General features: G+C 35.7%; 1 protein-coding gene across 1 annotated transcript in view; it reads right to left on the minus strand.

The window, feature by feature from the left end:
* Positions 1-14,646, minus strand: part of LOC133326040 (cadherin-99C) — a 125,589-nt gene that overhangs the window by 3,083 nt on the left and 107,860 nt on the right. The window contains exon 6 of the mRNA XM_061534715.1: positions 59-2,968. Coding sequence (XP_061390699.1) covers positions 59-2,968 — 2,910 coding nt within the window. The remainder of the gene's footprint in view (positions 1-58; positions 2,969-14,646) is intronic.

Consider the following 14,646-nt stretch of genomic DNA (forward strand, 5'->3'; position numbering starts at 1 on the left):
GAAAAATTAAACATAAAATAACTATACCCTTCAGATTTATTCCAAAATCTATACTCACCAAATTCTCATTATTGACATTATTATCCTCCTCATCATAGAGCTTATAACGGATCATTCCAAATTTACCAGAATCCCGATCAGTGGCTCGAACTTGCAAAATTGGTGTATCTATGTCCATTTCAGGACTAACCACACCATAAAAGGTATCCTTACGGCCGCGAGCCCGATTAAAAATAAATTCCGGAGCATTATCATTCTCATCCTGCACAATAATCTTAACCGTTGTTGTACTCTTCTGAGGATTAATGAAATACTTGTGGGAGGTCAAACGCAAATCCAACGAGAATGTGGTCATATTTTCATAATCCAAATGTTTTATCAGCTGTATACCACAACCATGATCCTCTTGGGTAACATTGAAGAGACCCCATTCATTTCCTCCAATTATTTCACATTTAAAACCAGGATTCGATTTGACCGATTTTTTCGAATTAATAACCTGGATGAGTTTAATGGTGGCATTGATACCAGTGGTCTCAGGAACCCCAGTCGTATAGCTATCATCACTAAAGGCCAAACCGAGGCTTTCGGGTGAGGTAATGACACCATTATCGGTGCGTCCTTCCATGGCACTATCTTCATTGGGATCGGTAAGGAGGTGTCTAACGAATACCGGCAAGGTGGCCACTGAACTCAGTTGGGGTTCACCCATATCATAAGCACGAATATCCACCTGGTACTCAGTATCCTCTTCCTTACGTAACTCATCTCGAATGCGTATGGCTCCCGTATCGGGGTCAACTTGGAAATATTTCAATGCCTTACCGCGACCGACAATTTCATAACGTACCACATTACCTGGGGATGAACCATCACCATCTATGGCTGGCATCGTGGCAATCATGGCACCAATTGGTTGATCATCATTGACGGTAACGGGTTCGGGTACGGAAACGAAAACGGGCCTAACATCATTACGATCTTCCACATCCACCACAACTTTCACCGTATCTCCAGGACCATTTTCATCATTCTCAATTGTGCCCACAATCAATTCGTGGGTTTTCTGCTTCTCATAATCCAATCCCTTAGTGGTTCGAATCTCTCCTGTTGCAGGATTAACCTTAAAGAATTCTGTTTCTCCCTTACGTATCACATAGGTTATATCCGGAATAGTATCAGGATCATAGGCTTGCACCGTGGCCACCAAAAAATCTGGCTCATTTTCTGGGACCTTAACATCAATATGGGTATCGGTGAACTTCGGTACTTCATCTGGTAAATCCCGGACCTGTACCGTAACACTGGCCGTTCCCAGGCGGGCATCTGGTGCCCCATCCTTAGCTGTGACCACAAAACGGTATTCATTTTGTTTTTCATAATCCAAGGCCTTAGATGTCCTTATCTCTCCGGAGCTACCATTAATGGAGAATGGTATATCCTGAGGTATGGAATAGGTAATTTCAGCATTGATACCCTCATCAGCATCGGTGGCGTGGACAATGCCGACAAATGCCTGTTCGCGGCCCTCATCAACTTGGAAGACATAGGGCAAGGTGGATTCATCAAATTCCGGATTCTTATCATTGATATCGGTTACCTTAATATTGACAGTTGCACTGCTGGACAAACCACCATTATCCGCTGCCTTTACAATCAATTGGTAGCGGGTCAAACTTTCACGATCTAATTTGCGAATTACAGAAATAACCCCCGACTCTTGTCCCACAGCAAATTGCCGCAAATCATTACCCGATACAATGGAATAGACGACCGGATCGTTTTCAGGATCTTCAGCATGGATAACCGAGACAGTGGAATTAATTTCGGCTCCTTCGCTCACCTGCACCTCATAGACGGACTTCACAAATTTCGGTGGTTTTGTATTCGGTCCCGGTGTAACAGTAACCTCCACAATAGCCTGTGACGACAAACCCCCAACATCGGTGGCCTGTACCGTTATACTATATTGTTCTCCAGCCAATAGGCGACCTCGGGTTTCAATTTCTCCCGTTTGCTCATCAATGGTGAACTTTTGCAGACCATTATTGGAAACGTGGTATATGGAATAGGTAATAGCGGCATTGGCACCCTCATCATTATCTGTTGCCGATACCTGGGCCAGCTTACGTACACCATCTCCGGCGGTAATGGATACGGGTGGGACCATTGAAATTTTCGGTGCATTGTCATTGACATCTTTCAAAATCACAGTCAAACTCAGCGGTGCACTGGCGGCGTTTGTTTTGGGTTCTCGGGCCACAACTTGGAATTTATATTTACCCGGTGCCGGGGGATCACGATCCAGACCTTCTTCATTGACCACCAAAACACCTTCGGAAGTTACCTCAAATGAGGGTGTAGTCAATTCATAAATGTAGTCCGGTTTCGGATCATCTTCTGTTAAATCAGCATCACTGGTCTTAAAGCTAATCGGTTTGCCATGTTCATCTAAAACTTTTGTACCCAAGGGGGAGTTTTCATCAACAAAGCCCACAATGGAGCTAGCAGAAATTACCGGCGGATTGGCATCAACAGGCTTCACATTTATTGTCAATTTCGCCGTAGTAAATCTCTTAATCATTGACACTTCCTCCGCCTTGACAATAATGTCATATCGCTTCGCAGTCGAGGTATCCACAGCTTTGATTTGTTTCAACACTCCCGTCTGTTCATCAATTTCAAAATAATCCGCATAATTTCCAGGCATACCACTGGCAAATGAATAACGTATTGGTGCACTGATAGTATCCAAGTCCACAGCTTGTATTCTTTCGGGAGTAACGGTTAGGACACCTTGTAGTGAGCCGGCAGGCACTGAGGCGGTATATTCGGGATTAATGCATGCTCCATCCAATAGAACACAATTACGATAGATGAACGAGGGATCCAAATCATCCGAATCGGCTATATTCACTGTGAGTGTGGTGGTTGATGTTAGCCGCTCGGAAACGTTGCGAGCGCGATCCTGGAAAGAGAAACACAAGGGAAGGAGATGTGAGAATTGATCGAATTAAAATAATGGGATATGAATACAATATGAACAAGTGAAAGTTCGACTAGGTCATATTACAGCCACTTCGAATCTAAACCTTTATCATATGTCATAAGACGGACCTATATCGAAAATCTTCTTTGAGAACGCGGAAATGACAACCACATGGGCTGACAAGTTCGGATAAAACTTTCAAATTACCGGAAATAAGGCGGAACATCTATATGCGGGTTCATCGGATTCATCGAATTCGGGATTCTTATCATTGATATCCGTAACCTTAATATTGACAGTTGCACTGCTGGACAAACCGCCATTATCCGCTGCCTTGACAATCAGTTGGTAGCGGGTCAAACTTTCACGATCCAGTTTTCGAATAACGGAAATAACACCCGACTCTTGGCCCACAGCAAATTGCCGCAAATCATTGCCGGATACAATGGAATATACAACCGGATCATTTTCAGGATCTTCAGCATGAATAACCGAGGCAGTCGATTTTATTTCCGCTCCTATATGCGGGTTATGGACTTATATTGAATATTTTCGGCATATATGGTTTTCACCCTCCATGAACCCTAAATGCCAAGATAAATCCACAGCATTACGAAAATGTTGCTAGAACATTAAAAGTACCAAAAAAAGGGCGGGACCTTTATGTGGGGGCTTTGTAAGCACATACATCTACGGTATTTTGAGCTAAAACCTTCAAAATACCGAAAGTGATGCGGTACTGTTATAAGAGAACTGTACCAAACCGGAATATTTGACACCCTATGTGCCTTGTGGATCTGATAGCCCCTTAACAAGTATTATTTTAAAATCCATGCCTTGTGCCTTTGATTGTCCCCCAAAAAATTTCTTTAAAAATCTACGCCTTGTGCCTTTGCACAAGTCGGAAATAACACCCGACTCTTGGCCCACAGCAAATTGCCGCAAATCATTGCCGGATACAATGGAATATACAACCGGATCATTTTCAGGATCTTCAGCATGAATAACCGAGGCAGTCGATTTTATTTCCGCTCCTATATGCGGGTTATGGACTTATATTGAATATTTTCGGCATATATGGTTTTCACCCTCCATGAACCCTAAATGCCAAGATAAATCCACAGCATTACGAAAATGTTGCTAGAACATTAAAAGTACCAAAAAAAGGGCGGGACCTTTATGTGGGGGCTTTGTAAGCACATACATCTACGGTATTTTGAGCTAAAACCTTCAAAATACCGAAAGTGATGCGGTACTGTTATAAGAGAACTGTACCAAACCGGAATATTTGACACCCTATGTGCCTTGTGGATCTGATAGCCCCTTAACAAGTATTATTTTAAAATCCATGCCTTGTGCCTTTGATTGTCCCCCAAAAAATTTCTTTAAAAATCTACGCCTTGTGCCTTTGCTAGTCCCACAAAAATGTACTTTTAAAATCCACGCTTTGTGCCTTTGATAGTCCCTCAAAAATTTACTTTAAAAATCTACGCTATGTGCCTTTGCTAGTCCCACAAAAATGTACTTTTAAAATCCACGCTTTGTACCTTTGATAGTCCCCCAAAAATTTACTTTAAAAATCCACGGTTTTTGGCTTTGATAGTCCCACAAAAAATCTACTTTAAAAATCCACGCATTGAGGCTTTGATAGTCCCTCAAAAAAACTGCTTAAAAATTTAACGCTTTGGATTAGTCTCTCAAACAATCTTCTTTAGAAATCCCCGCCTTGTGGCTTGGATAGTTCTACAAAAAATCTTCTTTAAAAATCCCCGCCTTGTGGCTTGGATAGTTCTACAAAAAATTTTCTTTAAAAATCCACGCCTTGCGGCCCAGATAGTCTCGCAAAAATCTTCCTTAAAATTTAAGAATTTTTTTTAAATCAAATTGTGTGGCCCGGGTTCGAATCCAAGTAAAATGAGGCTTACATCTCCCTTGAAGATGAAATGTTTCGAAGGCAGGATATAGCGCCATCCAGAAGAAAATTGCAACACTAAAATAATCTATGATCCCAACCATTGAACACAATTCTAGAAGACGTTGTTTCTAGGCAACAACAGATGGCACTTCCATCACCTGGGTTAGGTAACAGAAGATCAATCATCTGCTTAGCTGGCATGATTCATCGGTAAGATGTTGTGTTTATTATTTCTAGACAACGATAGATGGCATCGCCATCACTTAGGACGAGCAAGAGCATACCCATCATATATTCAGCTTGAATAAAAAAGACTATTCAGAAAGATGGCTATGCTTCGCGGAAGCCCTAAGACCTTAAGAAAAGTAACAAGTGAGACTAAAAAAAATATGTCGGGACCCCAACCACTGCAAAAAATTCTAGGAGGCATTGTTTCTAGGCAACGATAGATGGCAGCATCATAACCTAGAAGCAGACCAATCTATTTAGCTAGAATGAAAAGGACTAATCAGTAAGATAGCTTCGTGAAAGCCAATGCCCTCAAGAGAAGTAACAAGAGGGAAAATAATAAGTCAGGACCCCAACCACTGCACAAATTTCTAAGAGGCGTTGTTTTTAGACACCTATAGATGACATCTAGGACAGGCTACATCTATTTAGCTTGAAAGTACTAATCAGTAAGATGGTTATGCCTCGTGGAAGCCCTATACCCTCAAGAAAAGTAACAGGATACAGAAAAAATAAGCAAGGACCCCAACCACTGCATAAAACTGCGGGAGGCGTTGTTTCTAGATAACGATAGATGACAGTCCCATCAGCTAAGACAGGGAATAGCAGACCAAGTAAAAAGGACTAATTAATATATTCTCATTGACTCCTTAGCCCCCAAAAAAGCGAAGGAGCTATAATGTAAGGCCATATTGATTTAATTTTTTCAAGATCCAGAATTTAAATAATAATAATAGATGTTCATTTATTACTCTTAAACGCCTAAGTCTAACCAATAGTAAATTGCAACGTGCTTTTGCAGTATTCATGCAACAATGTTTTTCTCATATTTTCCTCAATGAAAAATCACGGAAAATTATCCAATTTTTTGGTTTTCCAATATTTCCATACCAAATCTATTGATTAGTGTTTTTATTGGTCAGTTGTAGTTTTTTTCCTCCTGCAGCCTAACAAAGTGTGAAACAACTGTAACACAAAGATCTTATAAGAAAATAAACGTAATTCCTAGTCCACACAATACAGAAAACCTCCGCAAGTGTTACTAACTATGAAGTTAAGAGTTAACACTTTTTCCTGTACGAATACGTGGAGTTCGAGTGAGTGTGTATATCGACGACGATATACATATGTCTTGTTACATGCGATTCATTTCGATTTCTAGTGTGAATAATTACAATTGACATCAAAATTGCAATAACGTGTTTTGTGTCTGTCTGTGTTCACATGGTGGTGTTAAAATGTGTATTAGAAACAAAATAAAAAAAACCAACTGCATTTTGCAACATGCTTTCAATTTCCTAATTTAGTTTAAAGTTTGCCAGAAGTGAAAATTATAAGACAACAAAGCAGGCAAGCAAGCACAGCAATTCGTTCAAATCATGATCGATAAAATGAAGTTTGGATTTTTTATTTCAATGTAAACATTATTTTGTTGGTCTCTATTTTGACTCCCGGGTTTTTTCGCTTTCTTCCAATGTTGTAGTGCTTGACATGTCAGTTAGTTAGACATTCAAACTCCAAAAATAGCTGAATACTTTAAACAAAATAGCAAAATTCCTAAGTGTCCGTTTTAAAAACAATTTTGTTTTATGTTTAAATCTCGAGGGAGCGGGAGAAAGACAGAGAAAAAGTGTTGGTGTTTTCCTTGATTAATTGTTAGATTTTTGTAATGTTTTTGTCCCTCTAATACATGCGTTTTTTTGGTCATTCCAGCTGCCGGTTTGTGTTGTATTGGAAAATAAATTGTATGTTTTCAAAATAATTAAAAAAAAGAAAACTCCATAAAACAACAGCAGCCAACAAATTTGTTTGTCACCAAACATAAACACGCTTCATTGTACACACAACACAACAATTTAGCTGACAGAAAATAGTTTTCCTTACATGGCCGTGTTGAAGTAATCAACTCTCCCTCGCATTTTTTACGTAATCAAAATCTCTGGTTTGGATTTTGGGCATTATTTTTGAAACTGAAAGTTATATTGCAATGTGGAACAAAATGGAGCTCATGGTCTGAAGAGTGGAAATTTTCTTATGGGGATGAATGAGCTTGCCAATAACCTAATAGTATAAATTCACTATAGGTCAAGTTTTGAGGTATGAAATGATAAAATTTCACGAATGAAAAGGTTTATATCGTTTGCGGCCATTGCAGGTTATTTTTGAGATGACATGTCTTCAGTCACATCCAATACGGAATATTTTTGTAAAACAAATCCTCCTTCTATCACGAGTCCTTGTGCGTAATTTTCGTCCTCATTTGCTTGATACGTAAACTAAATACCATAATAAGAGATTTTTCGACATGAAAATATTCTGCAAAATTGTCGCTCATAAGATTTGAGATAGGGTCCTCAAAGATATGAAATCGATATTCGCATTTTTTTCATCCTCCTTTTCCACTATATCCTTACACAGAAAATATTCTTTACAAATTCAGGCTCTGAAAGTCTTAGAAAAAACTGTTTCTAAAAATCCACAATTTTGTAGGACTCGAAAAAAATATTTTTAAAAAATTCACGATTTTATAGTTATAGAAAAATAATATTCATAATAATAATATTCAAAATCAATGCTCTTATAGCCCTAAAAACATTGTTTGACATTTTCAGGCTTACATCTTCCTTTTAGATGAAATGCATCCGAAGCCTCCTATCATTCTAATAACCAACTTCAACACGTGAGGATAACACAAAAATAGGCATGACAGGATATATCGCCAAGCACTGGAAAATGGCAACACTAAAATAAACCAGGACCTCAACCATTGCAAAAAATTTTATGAGACGTTGTTTTTAGGCAACTGTAGATGGCGGTCTCATCACGTAGGATAGGTTACAGCAGTACAATCATCGACTTAGTTGGAATAAAAAAATGCCAATATGAATATGCTTCGTGGAAGCTCTATGCCCTCAAGAAAAGATACAGGATAGAGAAAAATAAGCCAGGGCCTCAACCACTGCATAAAATCCTATCAGGCGTTGTTTCTAGGTAACGATAGATGGCATTCCCAACACCTAAGACAAGGTACAGCAGACCAGTCATCTACTTAGCTGGAACTAATGGAATCGATATGCTTTGTTGGAGCCATATGCAATATAAGAGAGTATAAGATGAGTTCTAGAAAAATAGGCTTTTAAATTGAGAATACATATATATTTTAAGAAATCTACGCTTCAATATGTGTAGAAGAAAATATTTTTTTAAATCCACGCTTCAGTAGGTCTAGGAAAAATATTTTTTATGTTTTATTTTAATGGGTCTAGAGGTCTAGAAGAAAATATTTTTTTTTCATATTCACTAAAAATCCTCAATTGAGCCTTTAAGAGTCCTAGAAAAAATATTCTTTAAAAATTAACGCATGATCTCAAATAAGTCCTAGAAAAAAAAATTCTTTAAAACGATCATTTAATAGTCCTAAAAAATCTTTGAAAAATGTCTCCTAGAAAATATTTTTTTGGTCTCTAATAGTCCAAAAATTCTCTCTCTACATATTATTAAAAATAAATAAATCTGATAGACCTAGAAATCCACATTCTGATAACCCAAGAAAAAATCCACGCTAGAAAATATTCGTTAGGCTCTAATAATCGTAAAAATCCAAACTTTAGCCTCTAAAAATAGTCTTTAAAAATTCACAATTGAGCCACTAATAGTCCTAGAAAAATATTCTTAAAAAACCTCTCATTTTTGAACCGCTAATAGTCTTAATAAAATATTAATTAAAATCCGCTATCTGATACGCTAAAAATATGTTTCAAAATCCAATCATGAGCCCTTTATAGTCTAAGAAAAGAAAAAATCTAAGCCTCTAGTAGTCCTAGAATAGTTCTAGGCAATATTTTTTAAAAATCTGCACTTGAGTCTATAATAGTCCTATACAAAATTCGTTTAAAATATTCTATGATGGGCCTAGAGTATTATTTTAAAATCTAAGCTGTGATAGGCGTAGATTTGAGACTTGAGGCCTAGAAAAAAATATTCATTAAAATCCTTAATCCAAAAAAATCCTTAAATTCTTTAAAAATACACGCTTGTGCCATATAAAATATGACATCCAAATTACATATTTGTTCTTCATTTAATAAAAAAAATGAAATAAAAATTGATTTCCACAAAAATTCATAAAAATAATAACCATAGTCACATACAATTATTTTCAAATTGTATATTGTATGTTCATTAATTTGCCAAAGACAACAAAAACAACAACTACCACAAGTAGCTGCAGCTGTTGGCTGGTTAACTTCCAAAAATCTCAGCCACAACCAACCAAAAGTAAAGTTTGACTACATAAAGTCATAGAAACACCTACGCCAAAGATAGACAAATATGCAACGAATAAAAGACACATACATGAAAAAATTTGGTTATATTTGATTGTGCTTCTAATAGAGTTACAAAAAATTTACCAAAAAAAAAAAAGACAAGAAAAAATTAAAAAACCAAGCAACCTGTCTAACCGAAAACACAACTCCTACAAATCAAAAGACTTAAGAAACAAACACGGCTTTCATCATTCCCCCGTTATTAATGTCGAGAATTATAACTAATATTAAGTTATTTATATATTTGTCTGTCTGTTTTATGCCTGAGAACATTGCTGCCACACCAGCAAATTCTTGGAAATATATTAAAAACAAATTTTAAAGTGTTTCAATTAATTAGAGGTATGGGCATTTTCTTTTTTTTTTTTTTGCAAAAAAGAAGTAAATTTGCTGTATTTGTTGAAAATGCAATATTTCAAAAAATTTTTTTATTGGTGTTCACCACACCAGCTTTTGTTGTTGTTATTTTTTGTTAAAGAATTTTATGGCAATTAAATGGTTAGATGGTCATTTATTTTGTTTGCAGTGCTAATTTGTTTGTTTTGTTCGTTTGGATTTTTTGTCGACCTGCATAGGTGCTGGAGTTCATTGTTGATGTACAACTTCATCATTTATCCATATGTGGCATTTGTGCGAGGTTGTCTCAACACTTTGTCTTCTTCGTTTTTTCGAAGATTTAGTATCGCAATTTTTTCTTGAAAAAAGTGGTACAGTTCATAAGGTTAAACGTCGAAAAAAATATGTTGGTTATGTTGCAATGATGGTAGTTAAGAGATAAAAAACGAAACTGATTTTAACTTAATCACCTTGGATTTTTTTGAAAAATTAGTTGGAGATTAAGAAAACAATTAAAATACCATATTAAGGTCACGATAAATTATAAAATATATAAAGAAAAAATCTATATATAAACCGAGAAAATAATTAAATATACACACCACTGATAGATCTAGATAACATAATCATTAAAAGTGTACCATCGACAAAAAATAATCCTTAAATTCCATTAAGCTTTTATAAAAGCCATTGTTTAAATCTAGGATAGTTCTAAAAAATATAAATAAAAACCAGTAAGGAAAGTAGTAAAGTCGGACTGGGCCGACTATATGATACCCTTCAAGCTCCCATAAATAAGTGACTTGTGCTACATTTTATCTGAATCGGATTATAAATGCGACCTGTACTTTGTTTACAATTTAACATCTGCAGACGGACATGCATACATCGACTCAGAAAGTAATTCTATGCATATTCTCAAAGGAACCTTGTGTCTATCTCGTTTCCTTTTGCCTGTTACAAACATATGCACAAAGACATAATACCCTGAACCACAGTATGGTGAAGGGTATAAAAACACTCTTTAATTGTCCTAGAAAAAAATATTCTTTAAAAATTCAGGCTCCGATAGTCCTAGAAAAAATATTTTTAAATAGTGAGCGGTGCAGTATAGTCGGACGAGTTTTTATCGAGCCTGGGCTATATTTCGTGATATTTGTACCCTCTTGCCCGATTACTGCACCTCTTCCTTACACTGACATATTTTCCGAATATTACTGATATTAAGTACAGTCTTCTAATTACTTCCAATTACAGTTTGAATGTCAACTACTCCTCTTCGATATACTATCAACTTCTTGGGTCTATATCCTTTATGGGTAAATATATACGCCATAGAATAAAATTTTTTTAATTTTTCACACAAAAGTCAGGGTCCATTTGACCCGCTAAATACTGACCCATCTTAATCAAAACAGATAAAAAATCGATGGGCCATAATTACGGTCTCTGGATCGACCAGAAAATCAGACAAAATATAGTAAATATATCCCGATCTTTACCAAAAATAATAGGGGTCTTCATTGACCAGCACCCATTCTACACATGTCTAGATCGACACAGCTAGTCGAGATATGATACGAGATATCGGTATACTTAAAGGTGGTCTAGGACCAATATTTCGCGGCGTTACAAACCCTTGGGGCTGCACAAAGCTATAGTACTATGACAACATAGTTGTGTAGGGTATAAAAAATATTTTTTAAAAATTAATATTTTAAATATTTAAAACATATAATTCAAGAATTCATCCGTTAATGGTCCTAGAAAAACAATATCCTTAAAAAAATCGCATTCTGATAGTCTCGGAAAAAATATTCTTAAAAATCGATTTTCCTAGAAACAAAATATTTGATCCGGAAATCCGAGTTTTTTTTTATTCACGGCCTCCTAGCCGACGAAAAAATGTTCTTTAAAAATCCAAGCTCTGATAGTCTTAGAAAAAAAAAATATTCTTTGTAATCTAGAGTCTTAAAATCCTAGAAAAAATATTTTTCAGTCCTAAAAAAAAATTTGTTTGAATCTCCAAGCTCTATTAGAGCTAGATGAAAATATTCCATAAACGCTCTGATAGTCCCGAAGAAACTTTAAAATCTAACGCTTATTATACCCCATTTAGGAAATATAAATTTCCAAAATATTTTCCCATAAATAACAACAACCAATCAGAGAGCATTACAAACGAGTATTGAACTTTTGCTATCACATAATTTTTTCTTCGGCAATCATACATTAGATTGGTTGTTTGTTACAACATCACATAACATGATTAGCATCAAATGAAAAAAACTAAGCAGCAATTTCATGCAAATTAAAAATTCATTAAAAATATTCAACACTTGTTACTTTTGGACAGACAATTTAAGTAACAACCACTCAACCTACTTCGATTTTTTTTTTGGCAAAACCGAAATAAGCTTAAATATTTTTTTCTTTTTGCTTACATATGAAATTATTTCCATTAAAGAATTTATGTTTGAACTCCTCCCTCTGAAAAAATAGACATTTTTTTTCAAAATGTTAACGTTAACAAATTTATGATTAGCCACAAAGAAAACAAGTTTAGAAATTAGCACACATTTAATTTTTTCTGTGTGGTGGTGTTGTTGGTGCCTATGAAAGGTAACAATTGTGCGGAATGCGATAGAAACCATTTATTGAATTTATGGCAAACATGTAGGTAAACATAGATTTTTTCACAATTGCAGATTTACACAGAAGATAAAAAACTTGGATTTTAAAATGTTTTCGTTGGTTATTATACACCCACTTCCGATAGAATTTTTGGAGATTAGATTTTGAGTTGTAGCAAATAAAGAAAAACTTCACAGTAAATAAATTTTCAGTAGCAGGTAATTTAGTTTGGAAGCTGTGCAAAATAAATTTAAGAAACACTTAATGGTTTCGAATTTAATGCGGAACATTGGTAATAATGTGTTTTGGGTTTCCAAGAATTTATTTTTTTATATTTTTTTAGTCATGGGCCGAAAATATCCAACAAAGTACTTATTTTTGCAAATTTTCAAAATTTGCTGATTGTTGTGGAGATTTTTGTTCTTGGCAATTATCAATTCCACAAGAACCCAGCCATATATTAAGACATCCGGTGGGTTGGCCAAAGAAGCCAAAAATTGATAATAAGTACTTAAGAAGAAGATGAAGAGTCATAAATTAGTACTAAGACCTTTTAAGAGTTATTGGTGACTTCAATTGGGGGTTTTGGAAAAACATTTCAGCTGACATCACTTACGGTGTATGTTGCTTAAGTCTTTTGTTTGACTCATGCATATACAAAACAAGATCTAATGTTGGTAGAAATAAATAATCTTAAAACATGCGAAATTTAGACTCTGATAATCTTCAAATAAATCCACGCTTTAGGCTGTGATAATCCTAGCCTGTAAATTTTTTCATAAATCAAGGCTCTCGTAGTCCTATTAGAATTACGATTTTTAAATAAGACTCTAAAAGTCATAGAAATTTTAAAATATCCAGACCATATAATTGGTCATAAGAAAAAAATGTTTACAAATCCAGGCTCTGCTTGTCCTCAAGCAAATATTTTTTCAAAATCTAGGCTGGAAAAAAATGAACTGAAGCTCGACTACTTTTAACTTATTAGAAATAATATCCACTCTTAATGATCTGGTAGTTCTAAAATAACATTCTTCCAAAATATATGCCTAATCCCACATACAATATCATCAGGACCACGATACAGACCCTGACAATGCAAGAAACAAATATTATTGTGATAGAAACCATACTAAATTTTTAAATGACAAATGTATATGGATGTTATCTAAAAATCCAAATTTAATGGAGAACAACAAATGTAAGTCCACACGGCCTCTCCTCCTCCCATTGTCGTGCTGCAAACAATTAGTGTTTGGCTTAAAAGATTAATTAGCAGTTTAAACTTTTAAATGAATTGAACTGGTTTCTGTTATGGCAGTAGCTATTGCCTCAATAAACTAGACTCTTGGATAAAGCCTATGTGTAAGAAACCCCCTCTCCATCCTTCCCTTTTAAGCCTACTTCAATCCACCCAAAAATTAAAGCCCACAATTGCAAACGGTGCATGCAAGTAAAGCTTATAACAAAATTTATAACTTCTAATTATAATTTACACCCCAAAAAATCAAGAGCTACAATAGCCAAGGCAGCAACAACAACAACAAGGAAAATCGTAATTTACCATAACCCACTTCAAATGAAAATGGTTTTGCAAACGAAAAAGAATTTGAAATTTACAATAACTGTGGAAAATATCAAATTTATGGAAATAATGCCCAACACTTTAGCCAGCAATGGCAACAACAACAATTACTGCAGCAGATAGAAAATATTTATTATCAGCAGTAGACACAACAAAAATACATTGTGGCCTAAAGGTTTTTCAAAAGTAAAAATGTTTGGTGTTTTTTTTTTGTTTTGGTAGTAGGAGTTAAAGGCTGATACAGCATCGTAAACGAGGCGGGTTTGATTGGGGTAGAAGAAAAAAAATTAAGAGAAAACTATTAACAACCGACGTTCTCGAAAATAGATAGTATATGTGTATGGCCTTGGGTTATCCTGTGAAACACGACACCTCTCCTGTTGGCAAATTCTGACCGTTTCTGGTAAATTGCAATCTTCAAACGGTCCAGGTGTTGAGAGTAGAGATCAGAAGTTAGCGTTTGGCCATATGGAAGCAACTCATAATAAATAATCCCCTTATAGTCCCACAAAATACATAGCAGAACCTTCCTGGCCCTTAGTCCCGGTTTGGCCACCGTTTGAGGTGCTTCACCGCTTTTTGACCACGATCGTTTTTGCACAGGGTTATTGTATGTGATCCATTTCTCATC

The sequence above is a fragment of the Musca vetustissima genome, unplaced genomic scaffold, assembly GCF_032173495.1.
Source record: "Musca vetustissima isolate MV318-11 ecotype Yass unplaced genomic scaffold, APGP_CSIRO_Mvet_v1 utg6387, whole genome shotgun sequence".
NCBI classification, from domain to species: Eukaryota; Metazoa; Arthropoda; class Insecta; order Diptera; family Muscidae; genus Musca; species Musca vetustissima.